Genomic DNA, 22,257 nt, shown 5'->3' on the forward strand with positions numbered 1-22,257 from the left:
CCACCTTTTCTCTCCCTCCAAGCATAGCTTGGAGCAGCTCTGATGGTTTTAGGGGGGAGACAGAAACCTCTCTTTCTCTCCCAAAGCATTAAGGTGTTCCTACTGAAAAGCATGCCAAAGACAAATTATTATGTGCAACCTTGCCTTTGTAAATACACACACCTTGCCTTTGTAAATGCACACACATTACTTGCAGCAGTACCTCTTCTCATCACATGGATATGTTTCAGCAGAAGGTGAATATTACAAGAGAAATCAGAATGCCTGTATCCTTTGAAGCAGTGCTGTGCACAGTCCTGAAAAGAGCTATTAATGCCAGCACCCTACTTCTTTTCTCTAGCTCACACTTCGACTGTCAGTGCTATCTATAATCTTGACCAAGGATAGTCAGTAGAGGCACAGAACTTAAAAATGCAAGAAAGATAGTGTTTGTCTTTTTCAGAAAGCTCTGGAGTAAGCTGCAATAAATATTAGATGATTTATAGGGAAGCAGAAGCAACCAGAGTTAGCCTTGAGAGATAGAATGCAGCCTTAACAACACTCTTTCTACCAACTCACGTAGGATGCAAAGAGAGAACCTTCCTTGTGTTTCACAGCTCTGGTTAGCGCTGTGCCAATTCAGGGGACTTGCACTACTTTGTCACATCCTGACTCGGTATGACTCAGGTCAGCAGGAGTTGCCTGCACTTTGTGTTTTCTGATGCACTGCAGCATGCCTGCCTTTGAACAGCTGTACAGCAGCGCACACTAGAGAACAGCTCTCTCCATCTCACCCACAGCCCTCCAAGCGCCTCCAACAACTCGGGAGAGCACAGACAATCAGTAACACAGCACGGTAACACCCAGCTGCAAACACACACCCCTTCCCTGAGAGCAGGGACAGGAGGGGTGTCACTTCACAATACTCCTTTTTCCCTCAACATGCTAATAAGCCACTTGGGAGGAACAAGCCCTCTAAAAGCACCTCCTGAGGATCGTGTAACAGACCTTCCCAGACAGGATTCTGGACAAGAAACACTGAACTAGAAATCCCGTGCTGCCCTAGCAAGCATGCTACTCCCTTTTTTACAGGACTAACAGCATTTGTGATGTGGGTCCCCCCCACCGTGCTTCTCTAGTCTCCAGCTAGAGCCTAATCTCCATCACAGGGAGTGAAGTGCCCAGCCACCTCGTTTATTAAAAAGATGATGACACATGCTTGCCTCACAGCGATTTGATAAGCTCCTAGCACAGAGTAGCAGCCCAGAAGCAGAGAGGAGCGCTCTGGTCTCTCTCCACTTACATCTTCAACAGGAAATGGCAATGCCAGGACCCACCACTGACAGTAACAGAAACCTAGAGATTCCTGATACAGGCTTTAATGTTGTGATGTACCAAGTGTGGCATCTGCAATAAAGTAACAGATGTAAGCACGTGCTGAACCTTACAATCATGAACGGCCTCAGTGATTTCTCTAGGACTACGCATAACTTTTGAGGCAAACACATATAAGAATGAAAGATCAGGACATGAAAAAGTGTACAGCTATCACTGGAACAAAGTGATGAAGACATTCATGAAACTGAGCTCTATAAACACACTCTTTTATCTTCTACCACAGTTTTAAAATGCAGCTGGAGGCCAGGAAATGAGAGGATGAAGAAACTCCCTGCAGGTTATCTACACAAACTAATGAGGCCACAAAAACAGTAGCCTAGGCACCACTTTGTTCAACTCCCAGGTTTAAAAGCAGCAACAAGTTCACCTTTGATCTCAATAAACAGACACAAAAGCAACTGTTTCATGGTTCCAAACGTGTACTCACCCAGAAGAGAAGGTTGAAAACAAACATTAGGTACTTGATACACTGCAGGCAGTTGTGAGCCATGCTGCACCTCTTCAGTTCTAGGAGAAAAATAAATGAGAGATCCAGGTAAAAGACAACGTACTTGTTTCCCTTGGGGGTCGTGTACTTAGCTTTGGTGGCCTTCGGGCCTGGGTTTGTATGAAATCCAAAAAAAGAGTTGCTGGCAGCCCCAAACTGGCCACCATACATGCTGCTGTATCGATGGAAGGCGCCATTTGGGAAACTGTAATCCTTGCTGTCCAGAGAAGGGCTCCTGTGATAGGTGGACTCATCGGTGCTGGATCTGCGCATGGTGGCTTCAGCTGTCCCGTTCCTGCTGCTCTGACAGCCGTCGGATGAAAGGTTGGTGATCTTCCTTCCTCCTCCTCGCTAGAAATCCCCTATTGCTTTGCACCAGCTGTTCTTTCGTCCGCCATCCTGCCAAGGAGTTACGCGCGCTGTGCGGCAGCAAAGTTGGTGAACTGAAGTCTGTTTAGCCAGAAGTTAGGGAGCAGCGTGCTTCCACATGAGAAAGACTTCTGCACAAGTAAACATTCCCGTCACTGTCACGATCGTCCCTCCCGACCCACCCCACTACCGGGAATGAAAAATCAGAGAGAGATATACTGTACCCAGAGCAAAGATTTTTTAAAAAAGGAACCGTGACTTCGCTCGGCTCGTAAATGCCATACAAAACCCCGGCTCCACATGCCACACACAGACAAGAGAGTGCCGCTGCCCGAGACCCGCGGCAGAGACAGGAATTATCCGAAAGGCAAGCAGCTGCCGTGGCCCTTTCCCGCCGGCCACATCGCTGTGCCCCGCGCCGCCGGGCTCACTTGGCGCATCCCCGCATCCCGTTCCCGCGGCGGGCGCCTGTGGCACGCCAGCCCCGCCGCTCCATTCCCGGCGCGGCCGCCCCTCCTCCGAGCGCCGCGCCAATGGCGCTGCCCGCCCGGCCGCGCCGCGCCCGCCCCGGCCCGGCCCCGGCGCCCACCCCGCCCTCACAGCCCCGCCCGGGACCGCGGGGCTCCCCCGCCCCGACACTCTGAGCACGGCGAAACCGCGCGGAGCCCGAACCTGAGTCCCGGTGGCTTTCGCGGGGCTTCCCGGATACACAGGCGGCGCTGCCGAAAGGAACGGGAATAAGTAAGTGCTGTGAAGGTACCGTACGCAAAAGCGCTGGGGATGCTCCGCGGGGAGCGGGGTCAGGACAGACCGTGCTCCCCTTGCCGGAAGGCTCGTTTGTTCCGCTGCAGATCCATCACCGGGATGTTCCTAATTCGCTCAGTCCCACGGAACCATCACTCAGCACCACGTATGGCCAGATCATTTGTCCCCCTGTCAGAAGGCACTGATCGGCATCAAGCTCCGTACCCTGGGGAGCACTTCCCTAAAATCTGACAGCTCCCACAGGCACTAAAGAGTTTAAAATGTGCCACACACAACTTTTTCGGGATGGAAAAATCTTACTGAAACTGTGGCAATTACAGTATTAACACTCAGGAAAGCAAGACTCATTTACCATCTTTGCCCCAAATTCCCTGTGCAAGTAATTCACTTGTCTCCATGTGTGACACCTCCTTATCTGTCTGCCTCCTCTCTGCCTTCCTCCTCTGTCTGCCCTTTGAATTTGACTGTAACCTACTGAAACCACGTCAAAAGATGGCTGGCTAACATTTTTTAAGAACGCCTGTCCAGCAGAGAATTGATCAAGATGAAAACAGGTTTCCTTCATGAAGCATCTTGCCAGTCTCAGCATAAATCAAGAGACACGGGCAGCAATTAATTAAAGAACAAATTAGTAAAAGTAAAACGAGCTGGTTTTGCACATAGCCTAAGCAGTTTGCCCCTGAAAACCACCCTCTAATTCTGTTAATTTACAAACTGCAAACTTAAGAGTCTAATTATTTCTCTTCATTTCCTCCACAAACTATAAATACACTGACCATACCTGGTGCAAGCTTTAGAGAGAAAGACCCCGAGCACAAAACACAAGGGTAATAACTCCTGCACCATCTTTTCAGTAACTTCGATGACTTAAAATTTTTCCACTTTTTGATTTCCCTACCTCTAAAATTAATTTTCTACTCCCCTCCCTTTCCTGTACAATATGAACTCTGCCCCCTTAAAGGAGTCTTCCTTCCCTAGCACATAAAGATGGTCCAATGGAAGCAGATCTGTTCTCAGAGTTCCCAATATACTATTAATCTTTTTTGTGGTACCAAACAGTTCTGCCTCCAACCTTTCTCTTCACCTGTATTACAACGAGTCCAGTTTGGTAATAGATACCCAAAAATTATTCAATTTTTTTCTACATTTTCTGTCAGTATACAAAAATGCCTGTGCACAGAGCATCATATTAAATGGTGAAAGAAAAACTGGGTATAGCTCAGCACACAAATTATGGTGAAGCAGTGACAAGTCGGATAACTGTTATTTAGCAAGGGTGTCCATGGTACCACATTTAACAGAGGAGAATTTGGCATATTTACCGTAAACTAGACAACTGAAGCCCAAAGGCAGCTCATTGCTATCTGGATAAGAAAAGGGTTAGAAATCACTTGCCTTCCCCTTTCCTGAAGGCAAGAATCATCAATTCTTAAGAGAATTAAGTCCTTAATAGAGTGGTATAATTCATAAAGCCAAGATCTAAGGTAGAAGGAAGAGTTTCTAAATGTTTATTTTAAATAAAAAGCAATAAACATCAACACACAGTGGATATATTTCAGACAGATGCAGAAAATGTGTGAGGATGGCTGAGGTCCTGCACAACTCTTACAATAAAGGGTACTTTTTCTCCAGCCTCTTTTCACCATCATCCTGTAGCCCATCTCATGGAAATGACAATTTTTTAAGGCACTTAAGTGTAAAATGTAGCTCTCAAGTAGTTGCTGTTCTTTCTCATTACAATAACAACAGCTAATTAGAAACAGAGTCATTTAGTAAACAGGCATTACAATTTTTTTTTATTAAATCTTCAACACCAGGAAACCCAGTCAGAATCTCTAGCCTAAATGGGAAATCCTTGAGAAAGCAATGTTGCACCAACAGCCTAACTGCAGCTTGGATAACATGCTTACATGAGGGAGTGATGTCCTGCATGAGGGAAATCAACAAAAGGAGAAGGGCTGGTATACTCTACTCTTGCCCATCCCTGGTGTGAAGTGAATGGAAAGGGCATGCTGGGGCCTGGGCTGACATTTAAGCAGTTTAACAATAAAGTAATGTGTGAACCAAGAAGAATAAACTTTGGAAGCATTGCATCACTGGGCCATTGTGTCTAAAGGGTGACCCAAAACAGGCAAATTAGAGCTTTCACAAAACTTTTTGTTAATGACTGAGCCTAAAATCACAGCGTGGACCTAGTGACCTCTGTTCACCTGTGCTTAACATCTATTTTTTCTCTCCCCAGCTACATCTCTATATTCCCATCCTGTGGCCAATTCATATTGATTCCTCTATACAAGAAAGCAAGCACTGCGCAGTCTGGCCAGCAGAGGTTCAATTTGTATTGATTCTGGTGGCACGCTACCATTTAGGTTATAACAACTCTGTCCCTGCCACTTTGAGTGGAGTGCTGGTAACCCTTCACTGTCTCCAGACAAAACCCTGGCCCTGAAAGAGAAGAGGCAGCAGTCTCACTCTAATGTTCACATCAGGTGAACTACAGGCAATAAACTGTGAAAGGTTTGGGCATCAGGAGCAGATCTCTTAACTGCGTTATCCCTCACACCCTTTCTCTGAGCAGCCTCAGCTTTCATCTAAAGATACACAGCTGCTTGTTCAACCCACACTTTGCACCTCACCTGAGCTGCAGCCACCACAGACCCCGCACCACCTCCCTTATTATTTTGAATACCACTTTCTCTTCTTCCTCCATGATTTAACACTCACAACCACAAGACATCAGTGCCTTCAGCTCACACAAAATGCAGCACTAATTCACCTCCTCATTAATTTAGTCTCATGGTTGCACTAGTTGCACTAGTTTTCCCCCTACTAATGCCTCTTGTCACTGTCTTCAAAATTCTGCATACCTGCTCCATCCTCCTAATGAAACAACCCACTTTGAATTAACCTCAGTAGACTTTGTTAAGAAGTGATCCACAAAACAAAATTTTTAAGAACCCTGCTAGAAGGTATTAGTGAACTACACTATATAAAACAGGGTATCGATGTGACAACTGCTCCCGTTCTGCAACAAAGGAGTGTGCAAACGCATGCACGTGACAGGTGACATCAGTCCCAGTAGCTTCAGCGAACAACATGACCAAGATCAAACATTACTACAAAAGTGGCATCTTTTTGTGAGTTACTAGATTTGCTTCACACCACAGCACTGAAATCAGCTAAGGGTGGTCAACTAATGAATACACTCCAAATGCTCAACTTTTTAATTTCATGTACATACAGAGATCACCACAGAAAAGTGTTAATCAAACCTGTCTGGCCCTGCCTGTCTTTTTCTTCAGCAACATGCCTGGAGAGAAATCCCTTGTTTCTTCACCCAGTGCACACTTTGCAGCTACTGTTTGGTTATGTTTGATTCAGTGATGCAGGTTTTATAAAAATTGTACCTCTTCCAACAGTCTAAGAGAAACAGCTCTTCTGACTGGAAGGTGAACCAAAGTTCAGGGCCAAGCTGGCTGTTTCAGCTAGGAGGAAAAAAAGCCTTGTGATGGAGCCTTTGATTTGTTTGCTTTTGTATATTCATTTTGTATGAATATAAATGGCTAAAAGAGCAAAGCAAAGAGAGTGAGAATATGATTTCAGCCTCATGCTGCCACAGGTTTTCAGTCTCTGCTCAACCGTGCCCAGGACTGTTTAGTGTCTTCATAAGCGACATAGTGGGATGCAGCACACCCTCACCAAGTTTGCAGATGCCAGCAAGCTGAGTGGTGCAGTCACCACACCTGAGGGATGGGATGCCATCCACAGGGATCTGGATATGCTCTGAAAGTGGGTCCATGGAAACCTCGTGAGGTTCAACAAGGCCAAGTGCAAGGTGCTGCACATGGGTTGGGGCAACCTCCAGTATCAGCACAGGCTGGGGGATGAAGGGATTGAGAGCAACCCTACCCAGAGGGACTTGGGGGTACTGGCCAGTATGGCCAGCAGGTTGAGGGGGGTGATTCTGCCCCTCTGCTCTGATGAGAGCCCACGTAGAATAGTACATCCAGCTCTGGAGTCCTCAGTTCAAGGAAGGACATGGACCTGTTGGGAGTGGGTCCGCAGGAGGGCCACAAAAGCAGTCAGAGGGCTGGAACACTTTCCCTCATGGGAAAAACTGAAAGAGTTCAGGTTGTTCAACCTGGAGTAGAAGAGGTTCCAGGGAGACCTCATTGCAGCCTTTCAGTACCTAAATGGGGCTTAAAGAAAGATGGGGACAGGCTTTTTAATAGGACCTGTAGCGATGGGATGAGAGGTAATGTTTTTAAACTAAAAGAGAATAGATTCAGACTATATATATAAGGATTTTTTTTTTTTACAATGAGATGATGAAATACTGGAGGAAGTTGCCCAAAGAGGTTGTAGATGCCCCATCCATGGAAACATTCAAGGTCAATTCAAGCAGCATTCAACAGCTTTCCTCCCTAAATCCTGCTCTCTCCTAAAAATTCACATAGTGCAATGAGTCTGCACATGTTGCCAAAGACTTTAAGCAAGATGCAAGTGGGTCAGGAGGGGAGCCATTAAAACCAGCTCCCAAACCAAACGCCAGATATGTTAAAGCAGTCCCCTAAGAAACAGGTAAATCAAGCAGCATCAGTTCTACTCTCGGCTGCAGGTCCTTCTGCAGGTCCAGCTCAAAGAGTATGACCATGGGGCTGTAAGCTAAGGAAATCTCTAGAATCTTTTGTTTTCAAAAGAAATAGGAATGTTTTTAATAAGTGAAGCAAAAGATAGTATGCTTCACTGCAATCTCAAACTTATCACATACCTAAGAAACCAGACCTTCCCTTTTATTTCCAGGGTTCCTGCTCATCCATTAGCAATTTCAGTATCTGTAAAAGGTTATAGTTGCTGGAAAGGGTTGAGCCTTGGATTGCATGGGCAGGAGAACACAGTCAGACATTCTAGAGATTTCCTCAGCTAATACAAAAATCTGTCAATATTCACAGTTGTACCTATCAAATATTTACTGATGCCTCCAACAAAACTTTGAAAACGCATTCCAGGCACAAGCAATTTCACTTATATAGCAGACTTCAGGGTTGGTTGGTTTGTTGTTTGTTTGGTTTCTTTCATTTTATTTCCTTTTTTTTTTTCCTTTATAAATGAGGAAATTTGCATTTTAAAAAATCTGCAATACTTAATAGCTCATCTCCTTCTGCTCACATGTCACCTGAAGTCATGATCTTTGGTTTATGACCTAATTAGTTGCTATGGAAATAACATCATCACACACACAGAGAAAATATTCTAGGTATGATTTGGAATGCTCTTTATTTAAGCCTGTGCAAAAGTAACTTTGCAGAAACCTCATTCCTTTTTACATGCTCTCATCTGCATTACTGCTGCCATCACATCTGCCTGTGGATTCAGACTCACTGCTATTCCTACATGCATGACTCAGGCTAAGGGCATTTCCTTCACCCACACTGGAGCATCTGTGTGTTCAAACAGTGCTGAAAGTGTACGTACACACAGAATAGCTGGTGCCAAGTCAGACTAAACAAATAAGATCTCTTAAAAAATTATCTGGTATTGGCCCCCAGAACTCCATGCACCACAGAGCTCTCTCGCCATTTGTGCTTTCTGGGTTTTTGTCATCATGTTCTTTGCTAATGATTTCTTCTGTCCAATACTAAAATACTAAATACTAAAATTTTTAGGATAAGGAGATTCCTTGTTTCCCCAGAAATTCCACATATTTGAGCCCTACACAGAGAAGATTATTGCTGCAGATGAAAGACAAGCAGTGCCAGTCTGCAAATTCCTGAAGAAGCAGAAAGCCTGTTTCCCTACTAATGTCCTCAGTAATAAAGAATGAAAGACCAGAAATAAAGAACCCATCTGACATGCCATACAAGAAGAGTTGTAGCCCAAATAAAACTTTTGTCAAGACCTATCTTTGCAGTGTCAGCAGGTCCTAGCAGCACAGATGCAATTTATGTACTAGTTTTCTTAAAATCAGGTTACTTTCTCTAACCTGAGAGATCAGCTGATTTTCAAAGAAACTCCATTTCAAACACACATGTGGTACTCAGGATCTTTCTGTCAAGTATAAAGTAATCAGGCATGAAAAGCTTTAAACTGCACAGTTCTGATGAAAGGAGAAAGTTATTGTGAAAGCAGAAACAGACAAAACAAAACAATGATTTAGAAAAACTCAAGGATTCAATAATGTTCACTAACATCTATCTTTTAACATCTTTATGGATTTTTTCCTTGGAGACTCAAAATGGATTCTCTTCTTGTCGTGCATCCTTAAAAACAGGACTAAGGTTTTGCACGCATATGAGCACGAAGCAAAGTTCACATAACCATATTTCAACTCAATTTCCAAAGCAATGAAGGCCCAGAAGCGCTCACTGACCTCACAGGCACCCGAGCGAGCGCTCAGCACATTTAAGAATCAGGTCACAGAGAGCCCATTCCAACTGAGTACTCAACCACAGTTTTCACTGATTTGAGATATTCATGTACTAAAATAGTAAGCATACATTAAATGCTTTCATGAGTGTGATTGGACATAAGCAGGAGGAATGCAGTGTTTCAAAGGCTTCAGATCAAACTGAAGTCTGCATGTGCTGCTGCAGCAGAAGGAATTCCCCCCGAGCATGCACCTTTGAGGCTGCTGATCTACAGGTCTGCTGGCTGGGAGGTGCCTTCAGCCAAAAGGACAGGGTTTGAAATGGGGTGAGGAGCTCTCCTACCAACAACTCAGTCAGTGGATGTGAGCGAGCACGCCAAGACCCCAGGGCTGGCCAGAGAAGTGATCTCTGCTGCTGCACTGCTGGGCCTGCATCCATCTCTTCATAGCCAAAAGTCCTCAGTTTGCTCACAGCTCCCTTAGGCTCCCCTTCCAAAATCCAAAGGTGTGTTGGAGAGAGCTTAAAATTAAAAAACTGAAATATAAAAGAGCCTCCAACAAATTAGAAGAGTATTTGAAATGGAATAATAAATAAAACCACTATGTGATAATTGTATATCGAGATTAAAATGTAATGAACTTGTATCAAGAAAATGCAAGTGACCATATATCTTCTTACACATAAGATTAACAGCTATTGTTTCATTTTCTAATACTGTATGGAATTGCCAGAGTTGTATCACCCCACATAGTAAAAGTAAACAGCAGTGGATCTCTTATCCTTGACATCTCTGTAACCATTCAAGCAAAAATAAAGGAGCTTGTGATATTAAAAAATAAAAAAATAATAATTCTTGGCAGGAGCACAAGCTTTGGCTTTTTGGTTTGCTATTCTGAGTATCTGTAAGAGTGAACAGTCAAAAATAACTTGAGGATTGCTAGCAGCAGACACACATTTAAATACATATTTGAACAGAAAACATATACGAGTAAACAATTTAAAACAATAGTCTAGGATTTACAGTCCTAATAGGTATATTAGTGAGTACAACAGTGCTAATGCTTGAAATAAAAATTTTCTTTTGGAATAAAAAGTCTCACCTGCACTAGAAACCATGTATTTGTATTTACTTCTTCACATCACCACAATTCAGCTCTTTTTATATGTCACTGTCAAAATCTGTAAGTAAACTCACGTTCCTAAGAGTACATCTAGACAAAATGAAGAGGCACCTGAATTTTAAGGCAGAACACGTGCCATATCCTTTCTGCAAAACACACCTAAATTCAGTTACCAAAACATAATACAGAAGCTCTAGTTCAGCAAACTCAAGATGTGTAAAAAAAACCAAAAGAAACTCACCCCTATTTATTAAGGTGCTTAATGCTATTTAACTTTCATCATAGAGGCTTTGTTTGGACAGAAATAAGGATATAACTTAGAGTTTTAATGATACAGAATGAAAGATAATTGGTGCCTGAATTAGGATGCTCATTGCAAAGGTACTACCAAAGTACCTGTTTAGTCTTTAAAGTCATCACCTATTTTGCATTCTGCATTTAATCAACACCAAATTTGTGCCTAAATCGCACCTGAGCATTTATGCTCAGTGTTTCCTATTAGTCTGTAGTAGGCTTTCAGACATTCCCACTCTGTAAGAAACACTTGTCACAGGACCTTTGCAAAATTTAATCCTGCTAAATCTAAGCTCTAGCATACACTAAACTGCTAAAAATTCAAGGTCAACCTCTTCTGCAGCCTGACCTCCAAGCAGTTTGTTTGCTGTGTTATATTTATGAGTATGTTTATGAAGGCAGATTTATACACTAAAAAATTATTCTGCATCAAATCACCAAAAAGTCATCTGAAAAGGAGCTTTTTCACAGAAAAAGGATATCTGTTCCATGACGGTTTTCAGAAATGACAGGGAATGTACAAAGAAAAACCAGGCCTCCTGATTTCTGTATTCTGCCTTTAAACAGGATCTCTTATTTGATGGGGAAAGAAGACCTCCTTAGAAAAATATTTATTTTACATATATTTCCAGGTATCTAAAGCATATTTAGCTTCTGCATAGCTCTTGTATTGCTAATGATATTTATCTCAACTAATACATGATTATGAGCCTGTAGAACTTTAATTAAGATGCTTTATAGCCTTTTATAAGTGTCACCCAAACCTATGCTGTAGGGTAAACTATTTTTAATTTCTATTTGCGATGTTTACACTGCAAAGAGATTCATTACAGTAAAAGCTAATTATTGTTTCTTAGAAGGCTACACAAATTCCTTGGTCCAAGTCCATCTGGATAAAGCAAACAAGTTATTTTTGTTTGCTTCCATTTTGCTTGGAATTCCTATGTGGTTAGTCACTAAAAATAAAAAAATATTTCTATGAGTGGTCAGAGGAGATGGCATTAAATTTTTTATGCAAGACAGAGGCAGGAGGATTTAGTCCAAGACTCCCTTTGCCACTGTGGAATTGAATTTCTTTATTGGTCTGTTCAGGACAGGATAGGCGTGACAAGTATGACAGGACAGATGTGACAGGGCATTAAAGCTCCAAAAACTGGGAGGAAAAAAGGGCTGACATCCCCATCAGAGCCTGCAAGGGCTCCCTGCTGGCCTGCCAGTTCTGTGGGGCAGACAAGCAGTCCCAAAGGCATGCTGGACACCTTTTCCTTCAGACAGGTCTTAGACCCTGTCCTACAGTGAAATGTGAAGCACCTTTCTTGCCTAACAAAACAATGGGAAGAATTTCAAGAGAAACACACCCCTTACAAATTTTTTAAAATGCAACCCAAAAAGAAACCAAATCAGCTTCTCAATAAACAACTGAAACTAGAAAATGTCCCTTTAAAATGGGTAGGACTCACAGTGCTGCATGTGGCAGTCTGATGGCAGCCCCAGTCCTGCTATAAGCCCAGCGTAATCCTGGCCTGGCCTTAGGTGCGCTCCAACAGTGAACTCTGCTAGAAGGGGAACCAAGCCAAAGCTGGCTTTGGCAAGACAGAGGTACAAATCTGATTTTTCTTCATGGAGTAAGTTACAGACCCTCCAAACTCAAGCCTCTTGCAGATGGAAGCTGACAGCTTCAGATGAGAGGAATTTATCATTATTATTTTAGTATGAGAGCAGTTCACTGATTGCACCTTGACAACTCAAGTTAATTAGTTGATGAAGGGTCTGATACACTCTGGCTGACTCCACATCTGTGGATGATGACACAATCAGTAGAATGAAATCCATACTTAAATGGTCTTTGGTCTTTTTAATCCTAAACTACAGATCACAAAATCCACATGACAAAACCTAGAGATCAGAGGAACTACATAAGAGGTTCCCCTTTCTCTGGCCCTTGGGACAGTCTGGTCTCTGCTGCTTAGTGAAGCTCATAAACAGACAGACTTGACTTCAAAAGCATCCTCTTTTCTTCCTGGACTCCCAGTGGTTTTCAATAATAAGATAACTGGTTTGAGCACAGCCTGGCAATGTTCCCTTATGGCTGCTTTCCCCAGCAGGGAAATACCAAGCTGCAAGCTTTCCTCTGCTTCTGCCAAACACCAGGTGGGATTCACCCACCCTGTCAAAGGGATTATGTCAAGATCATCTGGCCCCACCTATCAATGTTCTGATGCTATTTTGCATCAAAACTTACACTCTGTTTCAGTTCTTATCAACTGACACCTAAAATAGTATGTGAGGCCATGATGTCCCAAGCTCCTAAGAAATATCAGAGAATCACAAATGGCAGGAAAATCTGGCTGGAAAGTGATCTACGTGGGGCTGGAGCCACTGAAAGCCACTAAGCAGTGAGGAAGGGCTAGAGCATTGCCTGTTGGGAACAAAAACGGGCTGTTGCTGGAAGATAGACCTGGAGCCTCATATCAATGGGAGCTACTGTAGAAATCCAGCCAGTCCTCTGCCAGACTTCACATGTAACTGCAGAGCATAGCTGTAAATCTCTCCATGGCCCCAAGCTTTTAGCAACAAGAAAAGCATTTTTTTCCGCTGCCTTTCCTATTCGGATTTTTCACTTTTCAGGGCAGAGCCTGCTTCTGTCTCCCCTTTTTACTTAGCACCTAGAAAGATGAGCTGCACTTACAAGTGCTCTCTTAAATCAAAAGCAGAAGAGACAACTGCAAGAACGCCTGGGTATATCTGAGATATGATCAACCAGAGGTTGCTGGAGAGCAATCAAGAGAAAGGAGGTCGCTTCCTACAGACAAAGACAATGAAATTCCAAGACCAGCAGCTCTGGTTCCCAGAAATGATGGGCAGAGTATGTAACCCAGCAGCCATCTCACCTCGGTCTCCCCAGTCCTGAAAGGGGCTGCAGAGAAAGGCACACAGTTATGGGCACAGAACCACTGTTTAGTAAGTAAGAGAGGTAGACAACAAACAGAAATGGCTGGACAGGGAACCTGCTCCTGACATGCTTTAATCACATTTTAATCATCCACACAAGGACTTTGTCGATGGAGCCTGTATCCCTCTAACAGAAAAATTTCAATCCTGGATCACTGCATGTCTATGCTTCTTGAAGTAGCATAAAAGCAGATGAAGATTTTTTTGTGTATGTTATAGGACTGTTTCCTCCCAGTCTGACAGTAGCACAAAGGAATTAGCTTCAACAGCTTTCCATTATTTCAGTTTATTTTTTGACCATGCTGAGTTCTGACAGAAGAGAGGTTTCAGTGAGGGCCATGCTTTATTCTACTTCTACTAGGTTGCTATTGAAAAAATCATCTTAGGATGAATCAGGACAGCACAGATGCTGCAATAATGTTTGCGCATTCAAGGGACCTCAAAGATTATTTTTTGTTATTACAATCTAAACAAAAAAAAAAAAAAAAAAAAAAAAAAAAAAAAAAAATCACTTTTCATGTTGACATTAATTTCTATAACATGGTTTTAAAAACAAAACAACCCCAAAATTCAATAGAGTGTACCCAGGATGGCAATGCCTCAAAACTTGAAGCAGTATATTGGCATTTTTCCCAGAAAAAAAATTATATACCTGTGTATCTGTGTATGCACACAAAATTTTTTTGTTGTTTTTTGGGTTTTTTTCTTTGTTTGTTTTTTGGAGGGGTTTTTTGTGTCTTTTTTTTGTTTGTTTTTTGGTTTTTTTGGTTTTTTGCAAGATCAGTGAAGCTCTGGGAATTATTCCCACCTCAGTCAGAGGCAGAGACAGGCTGGTCTGTGCAGTGCATGAACATTTGAGAAGGAGTTTGATTACCTGAACTGTGTGTGTGCATCAGAAGTAGTGAACAGCAAGGCTCTCTCAAATCCATGATGCTGAAGCCTTATCCTTCCTACCCAACACAGATATCTTAATTTGAGCATTAAATTAAGCTCAAATTAAGCTGCCTGCGCTTTCAGAGTTACTAGGCTATAGTAAGCAAGCTCCTAACAGTAGGCTGATGAGATTAAAAGAATCCCCTTGGTCATCCCCAGCCAGTTATGAACAAATCCCTACACCAATAGCAAGGCTGGCTAGGGCTTTTCTGTGGGATCAGGTTACAGAAGTTCCTAATCTTAAATCCTCCACCCAACCTACTGCAGCTCTGTCTGAGCCAGCCAGAAGTGTGACTTATTTTTTGTGGTAACAAGGAAGAAGAAATACAGTTACACACACACCCTTACACACTCCTGAAAAGGCATCTGAATGCTGTCCAAAACTTAATTACATGGCATGACAAGCTCTGACAATTAGCTAAGTAGACTGCTTGATGGATAGGATTTTAAATAAGGATCTTACAAGGGGGAAACTCTGGAACAGGCATTGCTATTGTCATAACATTCTGAACTGTCATGAAACCACAGGACCAACAAGACAACCATATAGGCTTCACAACTGTGACTGAAAAGGAAAGAAAAGACCCTGGGGGGAAAGAACCTATTTAATTGCACCTGTACCTCACATCCATCATCAGGACATCATTCCTTTCCAAGAGGGCAGGAACACAGGAGGATTTGGGTCTGCTCTCACTGGAGCTGGAAGAGGTGTTCTCTGTCAAACCATATCAGAGGTCATAGGCAGGTCAGTCTCTGTACAGAGGTCAGCAGGCCCAGCACTTTCTAGATCCAAAAGTGGACTGCCTCTAAAACCGCCCATGTTTCCACTCCAAACAACCCCAAAGGTTGCTGCTCCTCCACCACTGAAGAGTTTTGGCAAAGGGCTTTAGCTGCACCCCATGTGTATGCCTCTGATGGCGGCTTGTGGAAATCAGTTTCACACACACAGGTCTCCCCTCTTTGGAGTAAGAAAACAATGCTCCCACTTCTCAGATTTCTCACCTTGTGTGCAAAGGAGAGGGACTGAGAGGCAAGGATTTCAGAATAGTAAATACCCAGAGTGACTTGACAGCAAGCAAATCATCACTTTGTAGTGTTCATGGCAACAGCTTTTGGCATTGCAGGCAAAAAAACAATTCATTACACAACAAATCAACTACAATCTTGTATTTACAAGGCAGATTTTTAGTGCAGCCAATTACTGTACATGCTGTGGTGACTAAAAGTCTCATGCTACCATTTACAGATTATCTATGAGATGATTCAGTTTTAATGAAAAAATAATTGGAGAATGTACTAAATAAATAGGGAAGATGGGTTTCAGTGGAAGCTGGGTGCCTGTTTTCCTTCTATGCATGGGAAAATCTGCCTCTCACAAGTATAGTAGAAACATATTTTAGCCACAAAAAAAACATTGTTTCAAATATTTGCTTCACAATTTGCTATTCTTCTGTGATACACTGGTTGGCAGTTTCTTTTCCCTGACTGGCTTACTCCCTGGACCTTTCAAAGATGGTTCTAGACATACACTTATACTGAATATATTTTAACAAGTATGTGTCAGTGTATACACTTCCACAAAAAGCTAGATTCTTAAGAATTTCACTGATACCCCTGAGGAATGGTTAATTTAAAGGTTTTTATATTTATTTTAAAACTTCTTATTTTGGGGCTGGACTTTGTCAGAGTTGAGCAGCAACTTGCCAGCTCATTTTTCTTCTTTAGAATCAAGATCAAACATCTCTCTAGATAAGAGCATTGAAGCACTAGTCACTTAAACTACATCTGCTTTTAACACCCTATGCTAATTAACCTTTGAGTTTTGAAACAAATCCCTCAGTGGCTCAAGCTCTTCAGTCATGATTCAGATGTGTAAGCAAGATTCTCAGACACTGCAAAACAACTTAACTACAAGTAAATCAAAAGCACTGGATGTTTACACCAATTGAGAACCCAGCCAACCGTCTTAAAATTGCAGAGGCTTCCACTCAGGTAAGCACCATGCTGAAGTATTTCTCCACCATGGATATGCTGCCTTTTTCATTCCTGTTAATGCAGTAAGAAATATCTGCAGTAGCATTTCTGAACCATGCCCTGGGATTTGCTCAGAATTCTCCCTTTCTTTGAGTATGGGCTTACCTATTTCAGCTGAGCTTTGTGTGCCAAGGCTCAGCTCACGGAGTTGATATTGCTGGGGCACAGGTGAGATGCCCTCCCCACAAGCTGTCACCACCCTCACTGGAGAAGGAGCTGCGAGCCCAGCCTCAGCACCTGTGGGGGACCCTCACATGTCAATGCTGGACTACCTCTTGCTCCTCCATCTGGGAGCACAGCCATCCCTTTTCCCTCTCAAGGTAAGCAGCCAGAAAGAGCCAGAAGTCACTTCCCACTCTTAATTTGCTACCTGACAATCCACATACCAGAGCCAGCTTAATCTGAGACTCTGTCTTTTAGATCAAATTTTCCTTCCAGGCAAAAGGGTAGCACAACACTGCTGCCAAGTATGTTTTGTTATAGCTTCCCATTGCTGCTGAATATTTTTATTTTTATTTTATTCCATATTAGGCTGTTCATCACAGCTCTGTTTTATGTTTTTCAAAGTGTTTTGGAAGACACATGGTCTGAATGAAGACTGCCCAGGACAGTGGCACGGTGCAATACTGCATGGAAATTTCCCCAAAACAGATAAGAGGAGGAAGAAGGGTAAGGACTAACACAGCCATGGCAATAAGAAAGCTACTAGGATTTATCAGCTCAGCTAGTGCTTATTCCAAAATTCGAATGTTCTTTTCCTTCTCCCTGTGTGGGCCAGTCTAGTGCACGCTGAAGTCAGCAGGAGATCTACCTATGAGACTGAAGGACACATAGGCAAATTTTAGAGAAACTTTTTCATGTAGAGAATAACAAAGTCATCTCCCTATAGATGTGGAAGAGCTAAATATCAGACATCTCCAGCTACTTTACTGACAGCTCCCCTTCTATACTGATCCTCTAGTGTTCAAAAACTTTGATGTGCCCCTCGATGTGCTGAACAAGAGGATTAGATCTGACCTTTTGAGAAAATAAGCAAGGGAAAGTTGGGAGTCAGTCTACCTTGCACATGAAACAACAAAAAGGACTAAGACTTTGTCCCTAAAAGTTACAGAGTCTTTCATTTCAGCCATTCAATTTCTTACACAATCTTCCAGTGCTGGGTACATCATTCAAACCCTGTGCTTCAGTTCTGCTCTCCAGCCCTTTGTTTATAATACTATCTCTCATCAGCTTCTTGAGGTTTCTAGGTAGCAGTGCACCACTACTACAGATGGGCATGCTGTATGACAGTAGCAAGAACAGCATGATGATAATGACACAGAGGAGGCACCCAGCTCACACCTGACATATAATTATGAGAACAGGGACATGAACATGAACTCGTTAACACATAATGTATACTAAGATGCTTTTTAATGGTGTTAATGGGTACCAAGAAAGAGCTTTTCTAACTCTACTGTTAATTACCACTATAACAACTACCAGTCTTCACTAAAGTGTTTTCTGCTTTTACTGCAAGAGCAATTACATACAGTTAGTCACTCCAATGTTATTTACTCTGTGTTCCATCATTACCACATCTGGATGAAAACTCACTTCAACCAGAACAAGTATTACAACCCATGGGTTGATTTGATTCCTGTGAGACCGGTCTGAAAATGGAGGTCTCCCATATTTCTATTATCTTGACATTGTCCTGAAGTAGTTCACTAACATATAGCACTCAGTAGAAGTGAGAGGAAACACCACAGAAATGGGAAAACACAGTATGGACAGGAAGTTATAGTGAGAAGGAGTGAGACATGCTGTCATCACATAGGGAGTATTTTAGCTTTGCTTTAAAAAAATCACATACCAAAAGAAGCTGCTAGCCACACAGTCAAAGCCAAGAATTTCATTGGATTTGGGTAAGCAGTACAGAACAGCTTCATATTTCCAAAACATACAGCTTTTCCAGAGTGGCAGCTACTGCATTCCTATCATGCTGATGCAAAACTACAGCCCTGGAGCCACTTGTCCAAGGTCTGAGTAAACTGCAGAGAGTTGATCCAAGCCCTGCTCTGCCTTTCCCCTCTCAACAACCCCTCTCTCAACATATTCAAGTATGTTTGCAAGAAGGGAATAAGTTGATGTTCAGCCACAATGACAAGTCTCCACAAAGGAAGGGTTCACTCTTTATGGCTGATAGATACATATGTTGAAAAGGTGCAAACATATACCTTTGAAGCCAACCACCCAAATGTCAATAATCAAGTTTAGGGGCTCAGCATGCTATTTCAAATGAAATCAAAGAATTATTTTATAACAAGTGCATGTGGAAGCACAATGCAGTGTAGGCAGGCACTGCAGTACAAACTAATATTCACTAATAAGGTAGCATTTTTCAAAGGCCAAAGGACAGCTCTGCCACAGGAATACAACAAAATACAAGGACATGTCAGGTGGATTTTGGCAGCGGATGTTATAGCAAGTAAAGTACATATGAAATAAGTATTAATAAATATACTCTCCAGCTGCTCCTCTTACTCTTCCTTTGCTACTGACACTTATAAAACAGTATCTTTTTGGCTCACAGAAAGATCTTGTTCCAACCACTTTTTCAAGACATGCTTCATAAATCCTATTTGCAGTACAAATCATACCTTTAAACAAGTTATATTTAGAGGAAATTATCTCCAAATGTAGTTGCTTAGTATATGGCTTATAATATAAGCCATCCCTTATATTAAAATTCACGTCTGTAATATTTTAGCCTGCAAGGTAGCAAATAAAGGAACCACACACAAGTCCACTTAATGTACCTTTATACAGCTTAAAATATACTTCTCCCCAGTTTTTATTAGTTTTTTTCCAAAGAGGTAAAAAAGCTGAAAGCCTTCATAGCCTCACAGTCCTAGAGCCTTTTATCATATCGCCAAGGTGAGAAAGGCATTTCAGGTGGTTTCACCAGCACACCCTACATAAGACAGTCTTTTTAAGAAGTCTTGTAAAAGTCTCTTCAAGAAAGATGCTGCCAGAGCCTCAATCAAAGCTGACGGATATGAATTACTTGATCAAAGCACAAGAACAGAAAAGCATTTTTATTAAATGATCTTATGCTTAAATGTCTTTGTACTTTTACTCATTGATCTGGGCTTTAACAACAGCTCTTTCCAAATTTGCTGCTGGTAAGAGACCTTTTGTGTACTAGACCATGTCACATACCCCACCCACTGCAAGTAACAAAAGCCCTAACCAATAGAACTGGATTTTTGGTCATGAAGACAAAGAGTCACTATTGGGTCTTTTTTTATTAAGCCTGCACATGCAATTTTCTTGGTACTCAAAATAGAGTATTGCTCTAAAATCATCGCCTTATGATGGTGATTTAGGGCAGAAGAGCTGTAATTACTATCTGAATGTGATAATTCATATCAAGCAACAAGGTTCCAGTTTAGATTGCTAATTTACAAATAACAAATATGGGGGGAAATAAATAATATGCTGTTTCTTCACTTCCTTTCTCTTGGCCTTTTGTCTACCTCACACAGAAATACCTCCTCCTGGTAAAAGTGGGAGCTTCCTGGCCTTCTGGTTCAGTACTTTCTTCTGACTTGGAAATTATTCTGAAATACATATTTTATTGCTGATATTCTGTATATTAACTAAACCCAAACCAAAACAAACAGTAAACCCCGATGTTTTGCCTTCCCCATAGGTCTGTACCAACAGAGAAGGCACCATCATCCTCACACAGAAATTGCACAGGGGCTCTAATCTGTCGGAAGATAAATGAGCAGAAAAGCCAAGTTTCCAAATGCCCTCTGCTGGCACCTGTCAGTATTACTAACAATTCCACCCCGTTCCTAAACTACAAAGCTCATTCTGAAGGGTTAGCGTTTGCAGATAGCATTAAGAGGCTGCAGAACCCAGCTGTCCTCCTGCCACGGCATCCAGCAGCTAAGTCCCCAGCTCTGATGTGCTGGCTCACAAAACCCAGCGCTGCTGTCACAGGGAGCACCACAGGCATCACTCAGCCCCTTCCCACATCCACCCCAGCACTGGGCACACTGCAGGGTTACAGCTGTAACAGCATGAACAAAGTGACAGGTGGGTTTTGAGTTCGTTTACCCATTTTCCCCCAAAGCAGTGGATTTCCAAGCATGATGGAATGATCACCTTATTTCCAATATGCCCCTTAGCCATCTACTAAGAATTTGAAACAGTTACTAGAAACTGGTACAGACAAAAGGCAGGTTACAGTTCCTTGATATTCTGCTGTGAACTGCTATTCCTTTACTATTACCTTTAAGTGATAGATTGTCACACAGATTGTATCTGATGATGTTTCAAAGTTATGTTTCACTTCCACCTTAACAACTAAGCCATGTATCAGAACAGACAAACAATTAACAATACAGATTGGGAATACATATCCGGGAGGGATCACTGACTTCCTGAATGAGATTATTCTGCATTTCCACGGCGGAACTCACAAAAATAGCTGCTGATGACATGGGCCTGGCAATACAGACAGCAACAGGGCTGCCTTTTTGACTTTGCACTGACTTAGCACCTGTATGCATGACAGATTTTAATTTTGTCATCCTTTGCCATATTTACACTTAATTGCTTTTTGGATGAGATAGGGAAAGAATTCTGTTTGATCTAGAAAGTGGTAGGGTGCCTTGCTTCCAGAGGCGAAATCAACTCGATTTTCACATTCTGGTCAAGTGGAGCCCATGATCATTAGCACAATACTACAAAGACATTTGGGTTTTGACATGGGAGATGACAGGATGCAAGGGATAGTAGGAAAGGAAGGGCTTCACTTCAAATACAAATAGCAGCTTACCTTCATTTTGATACTTACAAAATAGACTCCAGGAAATACACCTGTGGTAAGCAGAATAACATCCTCTAAGAAAGCCTAGAAAACAGCATTTTCTACTCAAAGATGCTGCACTGCTGCCTTCCTCCCAGCATGGGGATACCTGGAGCTTTCCAAGCTTTACATCTTTATAAGCAACACAGGGAGAGGCTTCTGAAGCAGCTCCATGGTATTCTCATGCTGATGCTCTTCATGGAATTTCAAATCAAACAGATTCAATTTGCTAGAAAGAGTATCTTACTCCCCAAAGTCTGTAAATTTACTGTGGGAGCCCCAAAACGCCAGCTGTGTTCTCTCCTTCTGGCTAACAGATTTCAAGGAACTTACACAGAAATAGCACATTAGAATTAAGGAAGTAAACACAGAAATGAAGCATAAGTTATATCAAAATGCAGCTGACTCATTTAGTTCCATTTTGTTCTGCAGCAATAACAAAATGGGGGAAAAAACACTCCAATAAAACCTAACACTAAAATGCAATGCTGTGTCTTCAGGATATTTTTTCGTAATCTGAACAGGCCCTGGTAAGCTGTCTCTCATTGGACTCCAAATATTGGGAAGCATTTGTGAAGTATGTCCCGATACTGTGCTTTGTAGAACGATTACTATTGCCTGGAAAATGATGTCTCTAAAATAATTCATAAGAGAATCACAACTGTGCTGGATATTAAAAGTATTTACTAAGCC

At 42.2% G+C, this 22,257-nt stretch overlaps 1 protein-coding gene across 30 annotated transcripts in view; it reads right to left on the bottom strand.

Annotated features, from left to right (window-relative positions):
- The window catches only part of TSPAN4 (tetraspanin 4), a 413,364-nt gene that overhangs the window by 184,252 nt on the left and 206,855 nt on the right, over nt 1-22,257 (bottom strand). For 8 of the 30 annotated variants that reach the window (XM_053981279.1, XM_053981271.1, XM_053981272.1 and 5 more), the window contains one exon: nt 1,805-1,884. The exons of 21 other annotated variants lie outside the window; for them this stretch is intronic. In XM_053981279.1, coding sequence (XP_053837254.1) covers nt 1,805-1,867 — 63 coding nt within the window. In that variant the 5' untranslated portion in view covers nt 1,868-1,884. Of the gene's footprint in view, nt 1-1,804; nt 2,379-22,257 lie in introns of those variants that run through there. One more of the 30 variants, XM_053981254.1, reaches the window with a different exon arrangement.

This window comes from Vidua macroura, chromosome 6, assembly GCF_024509145.1.
Source record: "Vidua macroura isolate BioBank_ID:100142 chromosome 6, ASM2450914v1, whole genome shotgun sequence".
NCBI classification, from domain to species: Eukaryota; Metazoa; Chordata; class Aves; order Passeriformes; family Viduidae; genus Vidua; species Vidua macroura.